The sequence below is a fragment of the Chenopodium album genome, chromosome 11 (assembly GCF_948465745.1).
Source record: "Chenopodium album chromosome 11, dcCheAlbu1.1, whole genome shotgun sequence".
Classification (NCBI taxonomy): Eukaryota; Viridiplantae; Streptophyta; class Magnoliopsida; order Caryophyllales; family Amaranthaceae; genus Chenopodium; species Chenopodium album.
Window position 1 is genome coordinate 8,547,501 of NC_137844.1, and position 24,272 is coordinate 8,571,772.

Here is a 24,272-nt window from a genome sequence, read left to right on the forward strand (position 1 = left end):
CTTGCTTTCTAATTGTGTCTTCCTAAATGTTTTCCATTCAACATCTAAAACCATTTTTTCAAGAGCATTTTTTGTTTCAAACAAACGTTCTGCCATGATAACATGTGAGGCAAAACGTGTTTCTGCTACTATAAGAAGTGCAAGCTTTGAATATTTTTGAAAAATAGTAAGGGCCTTCTGATGATTCAAAACAAATATAACAATGGCATCACAATCTGACAGTAAGGAAGAGATCCACTTACAGTCATCATACTGGCTTGAATTGGCAGTGGGCTCGCATATGCTTTTGAGTGCTAAGTTCATACTATGCACAACACAAGGCGTCCAAAAAATGTGAGGATATTTTGCTTCAATTTTTTCACCTGTTGCTTTGAAGTTCCCAGCATTATCAGTGATAATGTGCACCACATTATGAGCACCTTCCTTGTCAATAACCTTCTGAAAAAGACTAGCAACATAATCTGCATCTTTTATGTTACCACTTGTGTCAAAAGCTTTGAGAAACATTGATCCTCCACCCGACACTGCCATCACATTGATGAGAGGCCTCTTTTGTTGATCAGTCCACCCATCCGAGCATAATGATACTCCCTTCTTCTTCCAAGAATCTCTGAAAGGCTGATTAAGAGTATCAACATGTGTTACCTCTTGCTCAAGTAAAGAGAGCCTCAGCCTATTGTATGGTGGAGGTAGCCAACCAGCACACTTACTGTTCGCCAATTTAAGACAAAACTGGCGAAAGTAAGGATTCATGACTAGTGAAAATGGAAGTGCGGAAGCATAAATCATCCGAGCACATTCCTTATCTAACTCATCTCTGTCAGCAGCGTTAAAACAGAATTCCACACTTCCCTTTTTCTTTTCCGGCTGGATTAAATCAGTACCCGGAGGGAGGGTCACATAATCCAATTTCCTCTTTGATTCATACGCTTCTCTATTCTTCAAATTCTCCGCCTTTTCATGCTCTTGCTGCAATTGTTCCCTAACTTGATCGGACATACCCTTACATCCTTCGACACCTTGACCCGACAAACATAAGAGATGGGCTTTCACTTTTGAGTATGAACCAGTCACTAATTTGAGGCAATAGTTGCAGGTCCATTTCCTATTACTACCACTAGTTGCGTTTCCGACAACAGTTACATGATTCCATAATGGTTTGTCATCGAATGATGAAAATTGGTTAGGACTAGGCCTTTTTGGTGCTGAATTTCTTTGGGGGTTAGGCGTGGAGGAGTTTGGTGAAGACATTGATACTGAGGAATGATGATACAATTGGAGAAAATTTCAGTCGAGGTGTGAGAATTTGGAGATCCATGGATATCGTTTAAATAGTATGAGTACTTGATAGCTGGGGAGGCTAAAGCTGAGAGAATTGTAATCGACATATTTTGGGAGCAGAGGAAGCTTGAATGTGATTGTTTAGGGAATGAATAATTTTAATGGGAGTAGTAGATGGATGATAATGATAGTGCTTTGGGAGGATAAACTTCTCCTACTTGATATACGTGTAGGACATTTCTTTTTATGTATAATTGTATAGTACTATCTAATATGTAGTACAACTTTTTAAAAATTTGATTAAGTTATGATAAAATGATATGTATATGGCATGCTCATAGATTGAATAAGTAATTTAAAATTGTTTCAAAAAAAAAATAATGTAATTTAAAATTTGATTAAGTTTATGATAAATTGATAAATTTTAAAAATGTAATATTAAATTTGATAAATTGATATTAGTAGTCTTATATTGCATAATCATAGATCAAGGATCAATGATCCTTACAAAATGATCATAACCTACGTAACGTTAAGTGTAATAAAACTTATGATCTAATGATATTAGTCAACCTTATATGTTATATGGCATGATCATAGTTGAATAAGTAATTTTAAATTTGATTAAGTTTATGATAAAATGATATTAGTAGTCTTATATTGCATAATTATAGATCGAGGTTCAATGATCTTTACAAAATGATCATACCCTACGTAACGGAAAGTTTAATAAAACTTATGATCTAATGATATTAGTCAACCTTAAATGTTATATGGCATGATCATAGTTTGAATAAGTAATTTTAAATTTGATTAAGTTTATGATAAAATGATATTAGTAGTCTTATATTGCATAATTATAGATCGAGTATCAATGATCTTTACAAAATGATCATAACCTACGTAACGTTAAGTTTAATAAAACTTATGATCTAATGATACTAGTTAACCTTATATGTTATATGGCATGATCATAGTTTGAATAAGTAACTTTAAATAAGTTTATGATAAAATGATATTAGTAGTCTTATATTGCATTATTATAGATCGAGGTTCAATGATCTTTACAAAATGATCAAAACCTACATAACGTTAAGTTTAATAAAACTTATGATCTAATGATACTAGTTAACCTTATATGTTATATGGCATGATCATAGTTTGAATAAGTAACTTTAAATAAGTTTATGATATAATGATATTAGTAGTCTTATATTGCATGATTATAGATTAAGGATCAATGATCTTTACAAAATGATCATAACCTACGTAACGTTAAGTTTAATAGTTATGATCTAATGATATTAGTTAGCTTAGCTTAGTTTATGATGAATTATAATGATCATAGCCTATGTAACGGTTTAGGGTTTAGGGTTTGGGATTAGGTTTAGGGTTAGGGATTAGGGTTAGGGTTTAGGGTTTAGGATTTAGGGTGATTAGGATTATTTAGGTTTACAAAAGTTATCATAATCTATGTTGGAGTGAATATTATATAATTAATCTTAATAATTCGAGTGTTATATTAATTAAAAATCAGGTCTTTTTTTTTTTAAATTTTACAACGAACGTACACTTGAATGAGTAAAAATAAGAAGGATTTATTAAAAATTAATTTGAGCCTACATATATAACAATATAACATTAAACGTACATTTGAGTGAAAATGAAGGATTTTGTTTTTTTTTTGTTTTTGGTTTTATTTTTAATAATCCTTTAGAATTTTATAATAGATAAAAATAATTATTGAAGGTCGCAAAGAATTAACATTTTTTTCAAAGAAGAAAATATAATATAATATAATATAATGTTGTTTCTCTTAATCATTTTATTGTATATATAACATTTTTTTTGCAAAGAATATATATATTTTTCTAACAAATATAATACGTAGTATGTATTTTTTTTTAGGAAAAGAAATTTAATATGTATATAAATTACTCTTAATCATTTTTAATTTATTTATAATTTTATCGGATTTAAATTAATGGTTGACCTATCAATATTTCAAAAGATCTTATATATATATATATATATATATATAATAATTAAATTTTTTGATGCTCATTGTTACAAATTTAAAGGTCCCCCCCCCCTAATTTTGCAACATAGAAAGTATATTTATCATTAACATCCCTCTAATTTAAAGTTTTTCCCCCTAATTTTTTCTGCGAAATAGCAATGTAGTGTAATTTTTGTAAAAAAAAAAAAAAATACTATGATTATTCTAATTTACGTAGTGGTAAAATATTTTGAAATGTTAGGATTTCTTTTGAAAAAAAATTGTCATTTATACCATGATTTTTAATTTATGTCGTACATACTTTGTATCTATTATATGTAGTACTAGATTTTGTAATGTTATGATTTCCCTAGTATAAAAAATTCTTATCATTTCTATTTTTTTTTTTAAAGAAAAAATACACTATGATTTCTAATTTATGTAGTATATATTTTGTATTGTTTATGTCTAATATTAAATGTGTGGTAAAAAATTATACAATGTTATGATTTCTCTAGTAAAAAAATAAATTAAAATGTTATCATTTCTAAATTTGAATTTTTTTTTTTTTTTTGATGGAAGATATACATACGTTGTATCTAATCTTAATTACATTGTACAAGATTTTAATTATTATATTATCTTTTTTCTAAAAAAAAAATAAAATAATATGATATCAAATTTAGGTACTTTGTATCGACTGTAAAAAAAAAAAAAAAAAAAAAAAAAAAAAAATAGGTACTTTGTCTCGAATCCCAAGTCTTAAATGGTTTCAAAAAAGAAAAAAAATCTTAACTCTTAAATATGTAGCCAAGAATTAAATATGATGATTTCTAATTTAAATATCCAAGTTTTTTTTATTATTTTAAATGATAAATATATAACTATCTAATCTTAAATAGGTAGTACTAAATTCCTAGGAGTACTTTTTTTTTTTGAGGAAAAGGAAACTAATAAACAAAATGACTTTTCAACTACACAATTTAAAAGATATGGAGTATGTACAGACTAGCATGTTGAAAATAAAAGGAAAATATTTGAGAATAAAAAGGAAAATATTAATAAAGAATTGAAGATTACACTTCATTAAATATAATTGTCAAAATTATAATATTATTAGATAGAATTGTAGGGTTCCCTCAAAAAAAAAAAAAAAAAAGATAGAATTGTAGGGTTCTTCACACGTAGTAGAATTGTAGGAAAATGTGTTACTTTATTCTACTGTAACACCTAGTAACTAGTAAGGCATCTAGGGTAAAAAAAAAAATATTATAAAATAAATGAAAATAATTAAATGGGCATTTACTGTTTTCCACTTTACCAAAGCTTTACAGCTGTCTTGGGCTTGGATAACTTACTGTACACAAAAAAATACAAAAAAACACAAAAAAAAAGCTAAAATTTAATCTAAAAAAGATGCTTCATCTTCTTCCTTTGTCCTTCATCTTCTTACTGTACAAAAACTGAAAAAAGACGCTTCATCTTCTTCTTCATCCTACACAAAAAAATACAAATAAACACAAAAAAAAAATGGCAGCCCTTATGGAGGAATCCAGGTCCGACCCTTGGGAAAACTCCGCCTAATTATGTTTGTTCAAAATTAGGCGAGTCCACTTTCTCTCCCAGGAGTCCGACTCGTATTCCGTGTCCGCACCGGGGTCGCGTCGTGTCGACGCCGGTATGGCTGGGTGGTGGGCCGAGTCCGTGCAACGCAGCTTTAATCTTCAGCAATCACAATAACATATGTAAAGTAACAGACTTTACCAATAGTCCAATACCCTTGGTTACTTCTAGAATTGACTATTGCATTTCACAGCAATTAAAAGTTTAACACGGCCTAGCTACAATAACAAGACAAGTAAGGACCATTAAGGCATCTTGAACAACCAGCCAAGGCGCATAAACTTCATTCTAAATATCTCATTATACCAACTTAAGCCAATGTTCAAGCAAATATACAAAATTAATATTCAGCGGACAGGGAATAGAGGAAAATAATTGTATGGAAGTGAGTGAAATGGGGAAAAGTAAGGAGAGAAGCACAGAAAATAGGAAAGAGATCAATCAACTATATGTTTTAGCAAAAGCAAAATGAGGATTCATCCAGCTTGAGTATATTATTAATGAATTACCAAGATAGAGAATTCCTGCCTTGATAGAGCTCGCAAAGGGGAGAATGACTAACATTGCTCTTGACAGAGGTTAGGTCTTTTTGTGTGCATCCAAAGACTGAAGCTAAGTGATCCTCACTCTCAGACCAGATTCAGTAATTGGCTCTTAGATTGATTTTGATGCTGCATATGTTTGTTGGGTGATGTTATCAGTGCTTATGCTCCCCAAGTGGGTTTAGATGCGGAAGAGAAACGACAATTTTGGGAGGATCTAGACGAGGTGGTACAGGGTGTCCACCACTCAGAGAAGTTATATATTGGAGGGGATCTAAATGGGCACGTTGGGGCGAGCCGAGAGGGCTATAGGAGTGTCCATGGAGGCTTTGGGTATGGGCAGAGGGACGCCGGTGGTGAAGCTATTATGGATTTTGCCCAATCATATGATTTAATTTTGGCTAATACTTGGTTTAAGAAGAGGGATTCACACTTGATAACTTTTCGGAGTGGAGCAAATGCAACTCAAATAGACTTCCTGCTCACAAGGAGCATAGATAGACAAAGTTGCCTAAACTGTAAGGTTATCCCAGGGGAAAGTGTGGTCACCCAACACCGGCTATTGGTAATGACTATTCGTCTGAAAGAGAAGGCGAAGAAAAAAGTTAGACAAGAAGAACCAAGGATAAGATGGTGGACCCTAAGGGATGCAAAGGCTAAGGTTTTTACAGAAAAGGTAATTGAAGAAGCGGATTGGGATGGAGAGGTGGATCCGGACAGGACTTGGTTACGAATGAAGAACTGTTTCCTAAGAGTGGCCAAAGAGGTCTTAGGGGAAGTAAGGGGAAGAACTTCGATACAGAGAGATACTTCGTGGTGGAATGAAGAGGTGAAAGCAGTAATTAAGCAAAAAAGGGAATGCTATCAAGCCTTAGGAAAATGTAGGAGTGATGAAACCTTTGCAGCGTATAAGGAGGCTAAGAGTAAGGCAAAGGCAGCTGTTCGTCAAGCGAAAGAAAAGGCATATCAGGAGGTTTATGAAAAACTTGATTCCAAGGAGGGAGAAAGGATCATTTATAAGATGGCAAAGAGAAGACAAGAGGCAAGGAAGGATATTGGCATGGTGAAGTGTGTCAAAGATAAGAACCAAATGGTCCTAGTGCAAGAGGAGGACATCAAGGACAGGTGGAAGGGGTACTTCGATGAATTATTTAATGGAAGTAATGGAGTTGTGATAGGAGATACCTCTGTGAGTGATGAAGAAATCAACATGGAGTATGTGCGAAGGATTAGGAGAGTAGAGGTGGAGATTGCACTGAGGAAGTTGAAACCTAAGAAGGCGGTTGGCCCTGATGGGGTACCGATAGAGGTGTGGAGGTGTTTGGGTAAGATTGGTATTGATTGGTTAACAAACCTTTTCAACAAGATATGGACGGCTACAAGGATCCCACAAGATTGGAGGAAGAGCACCTTGGTCCCGGTTTATAAAAACAAAGGAGACGCTCAAGATTGTTCTAACTACCGAGGAATTAAGCTTATGAGCCACACTATGAAGCTGTGGGAAAGGGTGATTGAACAAAGGTTGAGGGCATACACAAGCATTTCAGATAACCAATTTGGTTTTATGTCTGGGAGATCTACTATGGAGGCAATCCATTTGATAAGACAAATGATGGAGTTTTATAGGGTAAAGAAGAAAGATCTTCATATGGTCTTTATTGATTTAGAGAAGGCATATGACAAGGTGCCAAGAGAGATACTTTGGTGGGCAATGTTGAAGAAAGGTATCCCACGAAGGTATGTAGACCTAGTTAAGGATATGTATCGGGATGTGTCAACAAATGTGAGGACATGCGGAGGGTTGACAAAAGATTTCCCTATTACAATCGGATTGCATCAAGGGTCTGCATTAAGCCCTTTTCTTTTTGCAACGGTTCTAGATGAATTAACTAGACCATTTCAAGATGAGGTTCCATGGTGTATGTTGTTCGCGGATGATATCGTTTTGGTGGATGAGACTAAGGACGGGGTTAATGTTAAGTTGGAGCAATGGAGGCAAAGGTTGGAATCTAGAGGGTTTAAGCTAAGTCGGAGTAAGACTGAATATTTGGTATGTCGTTTTGGCACTCAGAGGGGGACAAGCAATGAAGTGGTGAGTTTGGATGGAAAGGATTTGACCATGAGTGAATGTTTTAAGTATCTTGGGTCGATCATCCAGAAGAATGGTGACATTGATCAAGACGTAACCCACCGAATTAAGTCAGGGTGGCTTAAATGGAGAGCGGCCACGGGAGTGTTATGCGACCGCAGCATTCCCCTACAGTTGAAGGGAAAATTCTACAGGACTGCCATAAGACCAGTGTTGCTCTATGGTACAGAATGTTGGGCTTCTAAGAAAGAGCATATTAAAAAGATGGAGGTTACGGAAATGCGCATGTTAAGGTGGATGTGTGGAAACACTTTAAGAGATAGAATCAGAAATGAGGTTATTCGCAAGAAAGTAGGTGTGGCAGACATTGCAGATAAATTAAGGGAAAATCGTCTGCGTTGGTTTGGACATGTAAGACGGAGACCCGTGGGTGCACCGGTGCGAAGAGTGGAAGAGTGGGATCATGGAGGGATTAAACGAGGAAGAGGGAGACCAAAAATGACTTGGTTGGAAGGAGTGAGGAAGGATATGAAGTGCATGGATTTACGTGAGGATGAAGTTTTGGATCGTAAGGGATGGAGGAGAAAGATTTATGTTGATGACTACACGGAATAATCATATTTGGTTCATGTTAGCCGACCCCACTTTTGGGATTAAGGCTTTGATTGATTGATTGATTGATTGATTGATATGTTTGTTGGGTGGTTCAGTCGATCAGATTGATCCTCCATAAATTTCTACTTCAGACAAAGCAGCTTGTCTGTCAAGTTAATCAAGTTAATAACTTGAAATCAATGACACCAAAGGATATAACTCATAGTGTTAAATGTTAATATCTAAACCCAAATCTTCCACATAAAATCAAATTCAAAACCAGAAAATTTGCATTGCGCCATTGCCTCATAAAACCAAATAAATTATACAAGAAAAAAAAACACCCAAAAAATAAATTTGAAGCAGATAACAACAAAGAGATTACAAAAGAAAATAAAGTAGCCAAGATAATAATAAAGACGAAAATCATCAAATTTAATTGTTTTACAAATTTATCAAATATAGATTTTGGCAAAAACTGTGTTCAAAGACCTATAATGGTTTACAAAAAAAAAAAAAAAAAAAAAAAAAAAAAAAAACAATGACTATAAATGCCCTTTCTTTTGTTCTACAATGTTCATAAAGAGTCGTGAATGCAAATGGATGTGATTAACACAATTGATTTTAAACATAAATCCATCATACACACTAATTACAAGAATTAGAAACTCAATTTCATTCAATTTAATTATTTGTCCTACATAATCACTCATAATACAATCTAAAATACCAGAAAAAATTGAAATAAACAAAACTCTTATTTAAAAAAATGGGAAAAAGCTACAACCAACAAATTCAATAACAATCAATAAACAAGCAATTCAACAAAACGGCAGAGTGAATAATAAAATCAATAACAACAATTTTAAAAAGGAAGCAAAATACCTGCTAGGAGCCATACACTGTGTAACAATACCAAAATCAGCAAGGCATTTCTTCTTCCGGGGACCTAAAAGTTCATTAACATTATATAAAGATAATCATTATTACATAAAGATAAATTCTAAAAAAAAAAAAAACAATTATAGCACATCAATTCAACTAAAACAAAATATCTTACAGTGAGGTTACCGCCCAAAATCACTCGGCAAAGGGTGGAGTAAGATTATAGGAGTGCTGGACATAAGGCAAATAATTTTACATATTAAAGTACTTCCCACAATTTTTGAAGTACAACTTAATTACTTGCACAAGCCCAACAAAAATAAAAGAAATTAATTTCTATACATGATGAATAACTTGCTGATTGGAGAAGCGCACACACTACGTTTAACATGAGAAAGGTTCAGAATTCAAAGACGAAAATCGAGATTCATTGAACAATCTTCTCAAGACCCGACTTACCTAAGAGCATGTCATGCATATCATCAACATGACCATAAAAATCTAACACAAAACATTGTTATATAACAAATTTTACAACAAACTATACATTTGGTATGCAGAAATAGTTTCCTAGTTGATAAAGCCTTTATCCTACACGGCTACACCACTATTTTCATTTAGTTGCTTACTTTACAAGGCACTTGCAATGACTTCCCTAAATTGGGTGAGATGCTTTCAAAAAACACCTTCTAAAAATAATAATTTCATGAGTTTACTAAATAATCTTCAAACATTAGTTTAATAAAATTATTCTCTTTTAAGCATACTCTGTATTTCACGACAACTAACAAATGTTACCCATTTTCAAAACAAAAGACAAAACAGTAAAATTTCTACCCAATTTACAAACCAAAATTCTTGTCTATGATGCTCTCGATTGCAGGAAAAATGGACCAGTTAAACAGCACATCAACAACTTCCACTGACAGCAAAATCAGCAATTTCATTTAAGTTAGCTACGGCAAAACTTTCACCCTTAGTTTTTCTGATCAAAGTTGTTCTATTATCAGAGCCAAGAACACTGTTTTCAATTTGTGTACAAGTATTGCCTTAGTGGTCCTAATGGACCAAAACAACATTAATTGTAGTTTTCCATTTCAATAACAGATACATAACCCTCGTGAACCCCTACTCAAAGTTTTAAAATATTACTTTCCTTGCTATTTAAAATCAAAATATGAGTAAACAATCAACATCTAAAGATTCTAAACATAAACCCATTAGAAAAACAAAACCAAACCCAAAAAACCCAGATCTTCAAATTGGGGATAGAATTACTACTATATGTGCTTAGAAAAGTTGAGCTAGAAACTTACATTGTCAAATCCAGCAATATTCTTGTTCTCTACAAAAAGTTTTGCTGGTAATTCTGCCAACCCACAAACATAAAATCAAAATTCATCAATTAAAACCCCAAAAGTCAATTTTAATAATAAAAAATGGCAAAAATTGAACTTCCTTTGCTTGAGAACGCTTTCTTTAGTTTTTCTAGTAGTCTTAGATTTCCCCTTCTTGGGCCAGATTGGGATATCACTATCATCTCCAGAAATCATCAAAGCTATACGTAGATATTATGATTTGGATAGATAAAAATACTATGAGCATGTAGCTGATAAAAACGCCCTAAAAAATAAAAAACAAGCATGATTAAAGACACACCAATCACAGGCTTGTTCTTTTCACCTGAAAACTGCTAAGGTCTCTGAAAATTGAACTTAGCTAAATTCATCTAAACACATGAGCCAACACTGTACTTAAAAGCCCAAGATTGAATCTGCCCTCAACATCTAATTCAGAACATATATTGGAATCTAAAACCCTAAAACTAACAAAAATTGAAAATTAAACAAAGTACTACATGAGCAATTAAATACGAAAACACGTACGAATTAAAAGATCCAAAACAAACAGCGATTTTAAAGAGTTTGAGTAAAAATTAGCTCACAAACCTCTTAAAGCACATAATTTGAGTTAATTCACCAAAAATAATCCCAAAAAAAATCAAAATCGAGATTTTTTTGTTGAAATCCAACAGAATCCAAGAAGAGGGAGAAGAAAGACTCATTTCTAGAAGCTTGTTCAACAATGGCGGATATAGATGAGGTAGGAAAGAGAAGAGCTCGGTAACTGTTGGAGTAGGAATGGATTTGCTGAGAAGAAGAAGGAAGTGATCGTTTGGAATAGGGTTTCGCAGAGTTATTGATACCATTTTTGGCGATTTGAGGAAGAAGATTGGGGAAAATGAGAAAAGCAGGAAAGAGAGAGGAAATGGGGCAAAGAGGGAGACGACGATGGAAGAAAAGCAGGAACAAGCCAAAAGACCAAAATAGCCTTGGCAATTTGGGCAATGAAGGAAAGGAGCTAAAGGCAGGGGCGTAATTTCACTGTTCATAAGGAACAGTAAAATTGGGAACAGTCCTGGTGCTTGGGGCTTTTATATAGGTTATAGATTAAAGCAAAACTTACCAAATTGAGATACCAATAAAAAATTAATACTCGGAATATCACTTAAATGACTAGCATTAATAATTAAAAAAATTACAAGTAGTTTTGAACATTAATGATGGCAGACCAAAATTCCATAATAACCTCTAATGATTATCAAAGCATTAATAACCCAACTTTTTAACATTCTTCTGCTCTCAATTTTAGCCTATGAGAATTATCTTCAAATTCTTCATCACACTTTCAAGTACGGAATAACATTTTTTTTTTTAAATACGACAATAAGTTAAGTTTATTTGGAATAAATAGTAGAGAAGGTATGGTGTCAGTCGTCAGTTCGGACTGACGAAATACGGATTTTGATATTCTTAATTACCTGGATGATATCCTCTGTTGACTGGATGATATCCTTTGATGGCTGGATGATATCCTCTATTAGTTGGATGATATCCTCTATTGACTATATGATATAATAATGGCTGGATGATACTTCCTCCGTTTTTATTTAGTTGCAACATACCCCTTCGGCACACATTTTAAGAAAGATATTAGACTAGGTAAACGGATAAATTAATTTACAAAATTTTACCACCTATAAGAAGAAAGGGATAAGTTGCTACGGTTTAAATTTCATAGCATAATTCATTCGTTTACCTAATTTAATCACCTTATCGAAAAGCGTGATAAAAGGTGTGTTGCAAGTATACAAAAACAGAGGAAGTATCATATAGCCAAATAGCCAATAGAGGATATCATCCTGCAATGATATCATATACCCAAATAGAGGATATCGTCCAACCAATGATGGATATCATAGACACAATCATAAATGATATCATATAGGCAATAGAGGATATCATCCAGCCATGATATCATATAACCAATAGATGATAACATACAACCAATAGAGAATATGATCTAGCTAATTAATGATATCAAAATCCGCATTTCGTCAGTCCAGACTAACGAAACACTTCGTCAATCCGGACTGACGCAATAGTTTGTGTAAATAGTGCAAGGCTCGTTTTTCACCTTGTTTTTATCAAACTTACATAATTTTAATTGAATTAGTTCACCGATTAAAAAATTGATATTTTGTGACAAATTTGCCAAATTTATATATATATATACATGGAGTGCATCACAAATTATTGTTAGAAGAGAGTGTTCATAGTGTAAAAGTCCCAATGATGTAAAATTCAACTTCGATCACTTTTCCTACCTCTGTTCCTTCTTTTTTTTCTTTCTTCTCATCCAGCTTCGGTCACCTTCCAATTTCTATTAATTTCTCTATAGCTTTAAGTAAACAAACAAAGAAAAGTTAATTTGCAATAAATGTGATTGTACTTAAATAATTATACAAAGTATTTTACTATTTAAAATGTGATTATTAGTACTCTTTAACTATAATTTGCAATAATTTGTGATTTTAAAGGGTATAATTTTCCGCCAAACCAAACAAAACCTTAATGTGTTGCAACTTGCTAGTATTGTGACAATTTTGCTTTAGAGTTTGTTTAGTTCACCTTAATTATGCTTCATCCGTTTTTTTTTAAGTCGATATATTTTGACTTTTTTGCACTATTCACAAACTATACTTTGATTAACTTTTGTAATTTATGGCTACGATAAAACATTAGTCATGTGAAATCTTGTTTAAATCGTCTAAATGTAAATTTTATTAATGTCCACTTTTTATAATTTTATTACAATGCTGATAATTAGAGATATTAATCGTTAAAATTAAACATTAGCAAACGTAATAATAGAAAATTAGAAACGTGTCAACAAAGAATGTACGTTTTACGGCTAATCGAGATTGATCGGATCCAATAGATATATTGGTATATTGGTACACTGTATACATATAAACTCGTACTCCACATTTATACAACTTTTTTTCTCCTTGTGATGAGATGAGGGCTTTTTAATATTTATTTCTTCTTACCTTTTGAAAAAAAATTTTATATATATATATATATATATATATATATATATATGGTATATATATATATATATATATATATATACCATATATATATATATATATACACACTCATACTCCGAATGATGTACAGTATTATAACATAAAAGACAGGGGTATTCGGGTCTAATAATCTATCCTATACGTCATGATAAATGCACTTGATAGAACATCCATTGAGGTTTATGAGTTTCAGATGTTGACATGGGCTGGACATCTTGTAATCATACATTTGCATCAATCATTTACACCTCCTGTATTTTATGGGCCTGCTAAAGAAGTTCATAAATCATAACTATCATGGAAAACTTTTGTATACACCCGGTTTTCAGTAATTTACTGTACATCGGGTACACTTTTGTCAGATTTAGTGTCACTTTTGTCAAATTTATCAATGAAGCATATATAACTCTTATATATGTCACGGTAACTTTTGTGCATTTTAGTGTAAATTTTGCACATTTTATTATCACTTTATAACGGATGTTCAGTAATTTACTGAACATCCGTTTTATTTAAAAGTTTGTGTTTTCAATATCATAAGGGTAATTGGTGTAATTAAAGCCCAATTAACGCACCAACTTAAGGCCTTGTCTCGTATTTAAAAGTCCGAGATAACTTTTAAAATTAGTGTATGAAAAATTATACCCTTTAAAATGCGTATTTATTCAATACCTAACTATTAGTCTGCCATCTCCTAGCATCTTCGTCTTTTTTATTCATTCATGCTAGTGAGCAGCTTCTTTTATCTGTTCTCAAGCCTTCTAGCTATATTACCAAGTTGTTCTTCATCTATAACTAATACTTCGTATCTAATATATCGCCACGAAGGTTCTTACTAGATTTATTTTGAGTAAGATAGGCACGGACAACCTTGTTAACGGATCAGACTCAACACATATTATTAGCCTAGATCTATTATGTTTCGTATTGGGTCGGGTCATGATCACATGGACGATAACTTAATGCCTATTGGCTATTGTTATACGTTGACATCAAATCCTATTTTTTGGATGTTAGCTATTTGCCTCCTTCTCTATGATATATTGAGTTCATTGTATTACGTTTTAAAAATATCATTCCCTTTCATGTCACTAGTATTGTTCTATTTGGCGAATTATGCATGTTAAGAAGTGCTAAAATAGACCACTTATACCCATCATAAAAACAAAGACCTTAAATTATTTAAATAACATGGTAGATCGAGTTGTATACTACTTATATAAAGTAATATTGTTACACTCCCTTTATCCATTATAGAATGTCAATTTTCTGTTTATTTTTTCTTTTATGTCTATAAATGTTTGTCAACTACTTAATCATAATTCGAAATAGTGTTTAAAATGGCCCATATCTAAATGGCATATATTATAGTTCAAAGTAGAAAAAAATTTAAAAAATAAAATAAAAATAAAAATTGGAAGCCACATCATATGATATGTGCACGGTGCACCACTGCACCATATATTTCTGAACATAAGAATTATGCATATTGCATGCAATAATGTAACGGAATTTAACATAATTTGACATAAACTTATTATCATAGTTATTAATAATACTCTGTAATAAAAGTCGTTTTACATTAATTGCAAGAAAGGGTATCATTTGTAATACATAAATAATTCTGTTGTTATTAAATGTAACATAGAGGATGTCATCCAATTCCTTTAATTAACAACATGCTTGAACGAAATGTTACATTTTTTATGCATCATAGTACACGAGCGGGCAAAACACATAATGAATGATATTAGGTTAATCAGATTAGCAATATTTGTTCGTTAAAAAAAAAAAAAATTAGCAATGTTTGGTCACGTATTTTTCCAATTGAGTCTTTTTTAGTCCAATGATAATTATATTTATTATTTTTATTACTTATTTTGTCACAAACTCACAAATAAGCCAAATTTTCAAAATAAAATAAGGATTTGTTGTTCCTCATTATGAGAGTTGGCCAGCAGGATGTTTAGGGTAATTAGAAGTTAGAATTTAATAAACGTAGACCTCCATATTACCACTTCCCTACTCCCTCTTTCTATTGACTTCAAATTTTATTATTCTAGTTTGCTTAATACTAAAGTCAAACTAGAAACTACTCACGAACCAAAGTCGTCTGAAATGTTTTGTGGTTTTCTTGAATTTATTATCAATTTAATTTTCTAATTAACGAACAAGTTATGAGTTACTGTCAAACTATTGTACATCGAAATTGAATAATTAGATACGATTATATGAGTCAATTTTGTCAGATCTAGACAACAGGGAGGAGCGTAAGACAAGGAAGGACAACATAACTTGGAAAATTTTATAAAATGAGTAGGCAAGGACCACCACTCAACAATCTAAACCTACCAAAGCATAATGATGGGTGTTACACAAGACAACAGTTGATATCAAACGGCCCAAAATGATATCTAATGCCAACATTTTGCATATGAAACCAACCAACCACTTCTACTATATAACATCGTTACTCAACGGCAATCATCAAATTTTCCTTTTTTCTCTCTTTAATTATAATCTTTACCTTTTCTTTTATTTTTAACTTTCTGTTTTTCTTTTGTAGGGGCAAAGTAAGACAAGTTTGACCCTATTACAGCTATTTTAAGGCAGTTTTTTCTTTTTTCTTTTTTCTTTTTTACAAAAACAAAGAAAATGGAAGGAAAAATAAAGTTGTTAAAAGAATTATTATTTTCCTTATGGAATATTTAGACAAAAAGGAAGCACAAGGCTACAAATATTATGAGTCATTATCATTTACAAGATATTAATAATTTCTTAAGATATATAATCCCTATTAGTATGTACACTAAGGGGTGACAATAATCCTGTAGGGAAGTGAACTAACCACCAACTTCAGGCTTCAGCTTGGTTGCACCGAAAACTCGAACAAATTTTCTATTGAGCATTTTGGTTCAGTCTCTTTTGCTACGGCTTCTACTACCATTTTGGTAAGCACAGGACACGCGGAGATTGAATTTTGAGAGTAACATTCTCTGGTTGATCACTCATGTGGTAAATGTCAAGATTGGACTTACGCTTTATTGAACCTCTGGCTGGTAAATGTCAAATTGTCAGAACTGAGCCAAATGTAGAGTAAAACAGCGTTCTTGAAGATTCTTCCACTCATTTTCCTTGTTTTTTCCCTGCAGGGTGTAGAATCAAACAACATGAACAAATCTCACTCAAATGACTCAAGCAAATAATAAGTTTCTATTGCAAATTCATAATGGATAATCAATTGGCAATGCATCAGGCATCATTGTACGAAACAGGATCTTTATCGGTGGGACAACGAGGAAATCTTAGCATTTAGAACTTACATCCATATTCCATACCAACAATCAGATAACACGAATCATTATCCCAGTGACATTATATATATTTGCAGTTGTACACCAACTTTAGATAGTGGAGTTGAACATTAGTGTAGTAGCTGTATATCCTATTTGGTCAATCAAGTGCCGAAATGATGTATTAATTCCCGGGGAATTTCTGGATTTCAGCAAGCATTACTCATCATGTTTACTAGATAATCATATATGCATGGACCTACAAGCTCAACACCCTTGAAAAGGCGAAGAAGACAAAGAAAAAGGGAAGTTGAAAAAAAGAACAAGTGAAAATAATAGTAGCATTAGAAAATGAGTTGTTGGCATTTAAGACTTGAAAAAGAAAAATCAATGAAGCAAGACTCAATATTGAAAAGTGAATGTCAAAGCCTAACTAATTTCAAATCTAAGTGATAATAGAACAAATTATGGTTATTTGGTCCGATCAGCGGAGGGGAGGGGGGGAGTTGAGTCACATCATTTGCAACAAATCGTTACCTCTTTGAAACCACGATCTTCTAACTGCTTGACGAATCTGACGTTCATGTCTCTCTAAAAGTTCATCGACCCGGTATGATTGAGATAACAATGGTCCAGAAAATTCAACTTTGTCTTCTTGATCCTGAAACCCAAAGATAGGACATCAGTAAGTTGCTGATGTTTAGGAATGTTGAAAGTAATACATTAACATAAAAGCTATGAATATGATACATAAACCCAAAGAAAACCACTATTGATGAAAACAATCCTGCTTCCTTTCAATTTAGGCATCAACATTGCTTATACTTTTGATAATCACTGTGTTGTCAAAAAAGTCTCAAGGTTTACAAATAGGTATGACATAGCTGTAGCTAAGCGATATGCAAACGTGACAAAATTAATTGGATTCTCTTTTAGTTATGTTAGTTAATACATGATCAGCACTGATGATATGAACTAACCATGTGGTTTCTCTTTGCTCCAATCTCCTTCTGATATAGTGCTAAAGATAATTCCTGCGAATGGTACTCATCCGAGGTATCAAAAGAGTCAGGACGATCAAAGTTGCTCCACTGTCTCCTTACTGTATGCTTCAGTGCCTCGTAATAACCATGCCCTCTAGAAAAGGCACGAGCTCCTAGAGAAATATCCCCGTTGTTATCATGCTTCTTTAATTCAGAATTATTTCTATCATTTGATGCTAAATATGTCTCTAAACCATTAAAGCTAAGCTTTGAACTAGACCGTCTGTGTGATCTAACAAATGTATCATCTCTTCGGCTTTTAGCCCATGCAAAGCCACTTGATGCTGAAACTTGCAGCGGGCCTGAATAAGGCACATCTCCTTGAGAAGCATTCTTTAAATGGGAAGGCTCTTCTCGCCTATCAATTGATGGCTTTGGTGGTTCCCTCCCTTTTATGTCTTCTTCTGGCTGAAAGAGAGCTAAACTTCCGTTGATTTTAACTCGCTGTGGATCTGGAACTTGAGATGGCAAAGGCAAGTCCTGTACATAGGAAATTACAGAGGTTAGGAACATAGTAATTTCTTATTGTTTCTATAACGGCAATGGGCAGACAATAAGTTAGAGAAACCTCAGCTGGGGCAAGTTTACGTATGCCATTCGGTTTCTTTGTTGTCTTTCTTCCTGTTTCACTCCCTCGGCCTCTTCCACTCACTCTCTTCCTGTAAAATGAATGTCAAACAAAACAGTCAGGCATAAAGCAGAGCACCAAAAAAACCCAAGGGGCTTTAGAGTTTGACTTTAGAGGCAGAAGTGCTGGGCTTTTCCATGTATCATGGAATAAAGTTCCACCATTTAACTGGATATTTATACTAAGCATAATTTACCCCCAATATATATCAAATACTGCAGTATATCTAGTGTTTCTTGGCCGGAACAATAGCTTTAAGAAGACTAAAAACAGTGTTAGGATCTGTTCACTTGTTTATTATTAACTAAATAAACTGGTTTTCTATGATTAAAATTGACAGTCAATAACAATATGTATTTATTATTTTTGTTAAAAAAAGCTCAAGACTGATTTTATTGAAGCTTATTTATATAAGTTGGATTAAATTAAGTCTTAGGCTATTGGCAACAGATCTAATTAGCCAGTTTCGTAAGAGAGTCAGATTTCCAGATGGTACCTAAGCATAGAGTGTTGCTCCTTAGGTCCTAATCAAAGAGCAAAAGAAGGAAAAAGATAAGAAATATCACCTTCTAGCGTCATCACGACCTTTTGCATCAATTTCTTTATTAGGTGGGTATTTTGGCAATGTTGATGGGTCGCATGCATAGGGTTTACTGCTGAAATACTGACGATGAGACCAAAAAATAATACAGATTAGAAAGGACCTGAGTGATATAATTCAAATTTTCAATAGAGTAATGTAATAATTTTAGTGGCACTGTCATATACATTAAAATATGCTATCAGCAAGAAATGCACGATATTCAGAGAAATGAATTTGGAATTAAAACAAGTATATAACTAATACCTCAGAACATAGAGCAGAAGAAGCACTTCCACGGTTGTATGGTTCGACAGAGAGTAAAGTTTCAATAAGGCTCACGGCAGGTTCAGGCATATCTTTACAAGTTACCATTAGAGAGCTCTCGTAACGCTGTTGTGGCTTAAAAAGCGTGGCGTGAGGAAGTTTAGACTTCTTCCAGTACTCATCAGGTGGGGATCCGCATAGCTTGAAGATTTTATGCAGTTGTTCAACCTGTTCATCAAATGTCACAAGTTTTCTCAAGGTTTGGCATGAAAATGAGCAATACCATAATTCTGTTCTCTAAACTTTAATTTGTGCAAAATGATGTAATTATCATGTTGAGAAAGCCATGAGCTTGGCAAAAGTAATCACCTCGGTTCTCCCTTGAAGGAGAGGTTTTCCTAGAAGAACTTCAGCAAATACACAACCAACACTCCAGAGATCAACAGACGGTCCATAATCTGTTGCCCCTAGTAGAAGCTCAGGAGGTCGGTACCACAAGGTTACAACACGGCTAGTGAGTGGTTGCCGTTTTGTACTGCAGAAGTTCGCCAAACCAAAATCAGCCACCTTCAAAATCCCTTCATTATTTACCAGAAGATTAGACCCTTTAATATCCCGATGCATTATACCTCGCGAATGGCAGTGCTCAATTCCAGATAACAGTTGCTTCATATAGCACTTGACCTGCATATATCAAGGAAATTGGTTACATAAACAAAAGAGATGCAGCATTATACTCCAACATTGTTTTAGACAACAACTACCAACCACATCCCATTAAAATAAATAGAAGTTAAACAGTTTTTCCCAAATGAAATTATCAATAATACATAAATGCGGTAATGAATATCTGAACTGAACAAACCTGTGCCTCCGTAAACTTTATATCAGGACAAGACACTAGTCCAGCAAGATCATGTTCCATGTACTCGAAAACAAGGTATATGCTACATGATAATTTGGAGGTGACAATTCCTTCCAACTTTATAATATTAGGATGATCAAGCCTCCGAAGAATCAATATCTCTCGCGCCATAAACCTAACACTCTCAGGCTCAAAGTTGTCAAACCGAACTTTCTTCATAGCAACTATCTTCCCAGTTTCAATGTCACGTGCTCGAAAAACACTACTGTATGTACCTTGGCCAATCTATGCAACAGGTAACAAAACACCAATAAGTTTACAGAACAAAAGCATGATTAACAGCAGAACAGTTGATACATGATGAAATCCAGAACAAAAATCAATCACAAACACTCATTTACTTAGGCATTAGGCATACTAATCCAAAAATCATCATCAAACTAAAACCTCAATACTAACAGCATAAACACCGCCTTTGATTACATTTTACTCAAGTTAACACCGCCTTATGCCAGAATCCGGCCAACGGTCCAACTACTTGAACTTGAAGAAAAGTACAAAACAAGAAACATCAGCTTGAAAAAAATCTCTCCTTCTATAACAAACAATACCAGAATTTGGCCCCAGAGAAAAACTTAGTACCAAGACAAGCTTCCAATTTTTAACCCCAACCACCCAATAAAAGACAGAAATCACATGAAATTGACAGATTACATTCTCAAACAAAATAGAAGCTCAAACCCAAGTCCGTAATTGTCACATGTAATCAAATTAAGACTAAAGAACAAATTTTCATGAGACATCACAATACTAAAAAAAGAAAATTACATAAAATTACAAAATTTAAACCCAAAACCATCAATATTAGCTGTAATTTCTTCTTTTGATAAAAACCCAGCTCAATTTTCCAAAAACACACAGAATCTAATTCTCATTGCACATCTCAATTTTCCTCAAAAATTCACAATTCTTACACAAACCATGACATAAACATAAACCCGGATTAAATCCCGTCTACATCATTACCCTTAACGACCCAAAAAACCACAACATCCACCACAAATTATCCCAAAAAACTAAAATCAAATGCAAAAACTGAACAATTTAGCACCTTTTCTAATTTCTCAAAAGCATCAACTCTGAGAGGCAACCAACCATGAATAGCCTCACCAGCAACAGCACTCAACCAAGCAGGCCAACCAGCAGCAACCTGTTCACCCTCAACATACTTCTGTAAATTCCCTAACCTAAAACTCACTGATTCACTCCCACAAGTTGAGCTGACTCGCCCTGAATCACTTGGGTTAAACCTCTTCTTCCCTTCTGACTCAGTGGGTCCCACCCTGCTCCGACCAGAACCCCCGACAACCACTACATTGTCTCTGAACACGCCGGAGTAATCTGCCGCCGGTGTCACTGACACTCCTCCTTTTGAACTCACACAACCCATTTTTTTTTTTAAAAAAAAAAAAAAAAAAAATCTAATTTAAAAATCAAAATCAAAAAAATCAAAATTGAAAATTTATGATGACCCAAGTTTTCTTGGGATCATTGAAGAAGACCCAGATCGCTGAAAATTAAAAAAAGATTAGATTTTTAGGTGAATTGTAAATGAATGTGGAAATTTAGGGAATGTGAGTGTGTTTGAGAGAATTATTTATATATACACACAATTATGATTATAATGTTAGAATATATGGTGAAAGCAATGATAGTGATTTGGGTGATGTGGCGTGGTTGATTATATTTGGACTAGTAGTAAAATTATTATTGAATTTTGGGATTTGGATTTGGATTTTCTGTAATCTGTATCCTATTTTTTTTTATGGAATTTATTTTGTTAATGGAATTATTGAAGTGCGGCAATTGCGGAAGGTAGAGGGAGAAAGAGTGGAGTGAAGAAGAATAGAAAGAAGGAAGAAAATAGCGAGATGAGCGGGCTAAAGATGAATTTTTATTTGTTTTGGGTACCTGATTTTGTGCATTGTTTTTTGGTTTTATATGGTTTTAAAGAGGTGAGCATGGGACGAGTACTCATACCGTTAGTATTAATGGGACGGGTATTCATACCATTAGTATTAATGGTTCGGATACCCGATAACCAATATCACTAAAAGTGATATCCATAAACCGAACTGATAAGTTCGGGTACCTGGAATTCGGATTTTCGAATTTTCGGATCGGTTATCAGGTATCCAATAGTGATAATTAAACTTAATAAATTAGTTATTATGATATCTTTTAACACTAATTAACAACAATACTACGTGATCTTGATCAAATTATTAATAATATTACTAATAATTGATATTATATAGTGATTATGAAGTAAAGTAAGAGTTTAAATATTGGAAAAAATAGATTTAAGTAGGAAAAAAACACAAAAAATTGCTAATCTGATCGGAACGGGTAACCGTTAATTTTAAAACGATACCCAATAACCATACCCGATAACAAATTATCGAAACGGGTACCCGAATCGTTATGTTTATCGGATCGAGTATCCTAATTTTCGGAACGGTAACGGAACGGATTTTTGGTTTTTCAGGTAGTTTTGCTCACCCTAGTTTTATATGTGATGTTGTCAATATGAGTACTGGTTTTGGGTCTTTGCTAATTAATTTCCATTACTTAATTTCAATGTTTTTCTAAGTGTATTAGAAAAGGGGAGCTCTTAATTTTAAATGAAATAAAAGATACGGAAATTTAAAGATAGTATTGGATTGAGTTGGTGAAATATACAAAGATTGAAACTGAGAGGCACGAGCACAGGGCATGTTAACCGTATGCTATGTACTCTATAGTCTGCATAATATTTTTATAATGTATCAATAGGTCAAGTTTTATGTCATATTTTTGTTGAAAAAACACAACAAGACACGGTAAAATGGGTTTAAGGGCATATTCACTTCAGCTTAATTTCTGTTCAGCTCCAATCAGTTTAGTTCAGTTCAGCTCCCAATCTCCTTCTCTCATAAAATATTCATTTCAACTCAATTCAGTTCAGTTTAGTTTAGTTCGGCTCAGTTCAACTCCAATCAGTTCAGTTCAGTTCACTTCAACTCAGTTTAGTAAGGGTCTGTTCTCTTCAGATTATTTTCACTTCAATTCAGTTCAGTTCTTAATTTTCTTCTCTCATAAAATATTCAGTTCACTTCAGTTCAATTCAATTCAGCTCAGTTCAGTAAATCAGAACAGACCCTAAATGTGAACAGGCCCTAAGAGTAATTTAAAATTAATTTGGTTATCATGCTTCTCAAATTGTTTATATAGAGTACTACTTTTTTTTTTTTTTTTTTTTTTTTTTTTTTTTTTTTTTTTTTAAGGATATAGAGTACTACTTTTGTCTACCTTAATTTTGCAAATTCTAAATTTGGGGCCAAAGACACCTTAAGAACAAAGAAGATCTTTATGTAGAACTATATAAGTAAATTGGAGTTGAAAGTTTTTTTTTTTAATTATTTTTTATTTTTTTAAGTAGAATAATGTTGAAAGTTAGGTCTTATTAACATTGACTAAGTTTATGCGAATTTTAAGAAAATTCAAAAATGGAAATAAATTCTCTACTTTTAATAATAGTGAATAATTAATTTGATATTAGGCTTTGTTTACTTCACCTTATTTTTGCAAAAGTAAAATTATTTTTATTGAACTGAATAATTTTTGTTGAACTTAAATTAGTTTTACAAAATTGAAATTATTTTTACTGATGAAAACCTATTTTTACTAATTCTCTTTTTTTATTTTTTATTTTATTTTTAAGTTAATGATTGTTATCGATTAAAAAGTATTTTTACTGAATATTGTTATTTTAAAGTGAAGATAACAAGACCTTAGTTTGCATTTTATTTATAAACAATTTGAATATGTCAATAATTTAACTTAGAAATTAAAGCACGAGTGTTTAATAAAATATAGCTGTGGAGATAGCTGTTAGATGTGGTGATACTTGTTAGTTGTGTAAATGACTGTCACCTATTAGAATAAAGATAGATAGTTAAAGTAGGAGTGTTTAGCAAATACTAGCTATTAACCCGCACTTAAATAAAATAATAAAAAAAACCCTCAAGGGATATATATATTCATTAAATATACTATAGAGAATTGTTTAAATTTAGGAAATCATGAATACACTAATTAAACTGATTTTC

The 24,272-nt window shown here is 32.9% G+C and overlaps 2 protein-coding genes and 1 long non-coding RNA gene across 3 annotated transcripts in view; all 3 read right to left on the bottom strand.

The window, feature by feature from the left end:
- Positions 1-1,465, bottom strand: part of LOC145568473 (uncharacterized) — a 2,700-nt gene extending 1,235 nt beyond the window's left edge. The window contains exon 1 of the mRNA XM_081627895.1: positions 243-1,465. Coding sequence (XP_081484021.1) covers positions 243-1,251 — 1,009 coding nt within the window. The 5' untranslated portion in view covers positions 1,252-1,465. The remainder of the gene's footprint in view (positions 1-242) is intronic.
- A 3,065-nt stretch (positions 1,466-4,530) lies between these two features.
- Positions 4,531-11,292, bottom strand: LOC145567333 (uncharacterized). Its single transcript, XR_014095556.1, has 5 exons — positions 10,963-11,292; positions 10,330-10,382; positions 9,189-9,244; positions 9,014-9,077; positions 4,531-4,775 (listed from the first exon to the last, which is right to left on the bottom strand). It is a non-coding gene; the product is annotated as an uncharacterized LOC145567333 (long non-coding RNA).
- A 4,868-nt stretch (positions 11,293-16,160) lies between these two features.
- Positions 16,161-22,072, bottom strand: LOC145568474 (protein IMPAIRED IN BABA-INDUCED STERILITY 1-like). Its single transcript, XM_081627896.1, has 9 exons — positions 21,233-22,072; positions 20,122-20,406; positions 19,626-19,940; positions 19,257-19,484; positions 18,976-19,073; positions 18,350-18,440; positions 17,719-18,261; positions 17,276-17,399; positions 16,161-16,591 (listed from the first exon to the last, which is right to left on the bottom strand). The coding sequence occupies exons 1-9, from the start codon at positions 21,569-21,571 to the stop codon at positions 16,572-16,574; spliced, it is 2,043 nt and encodes a 680-aa protein (XP_081484022.1). The 5' UTR covers positions 21,572-22,072; the 3' UTR covers positions 16,161-16,571.
- Positions 22,073-24,272: the final 2,200 nt, after the last annotated feature.

What these genes read in the sequence shown, in the direction of transcription:
- LOC145568474 (XM_081627896.1), bottom strand. Translation starts at nt 21,571, where the DNA reads ATGGGTTGTGTGAGTTCAAAAGGAGGAGTGTCAGTGACACCGGCGGCA. An exon ending in TCCTTCAAGGGAGAACCGAG is followed by an intron (nt 19,485 to 19,625) that starts GTGATTACTTTT and finishes TTTGATGAACAG; the next exon opens with GTTGAACAACTGCATAAAAT. An exon ending in CTTCTGCTCTATGTTCTGAG is followed by an intron (nt 19,074 to 19,256) that starts GTATTAGTTATA and finishes TCTCATCGTCAG; the next exon opens with TATTTCAGCAGTAAACCCTA.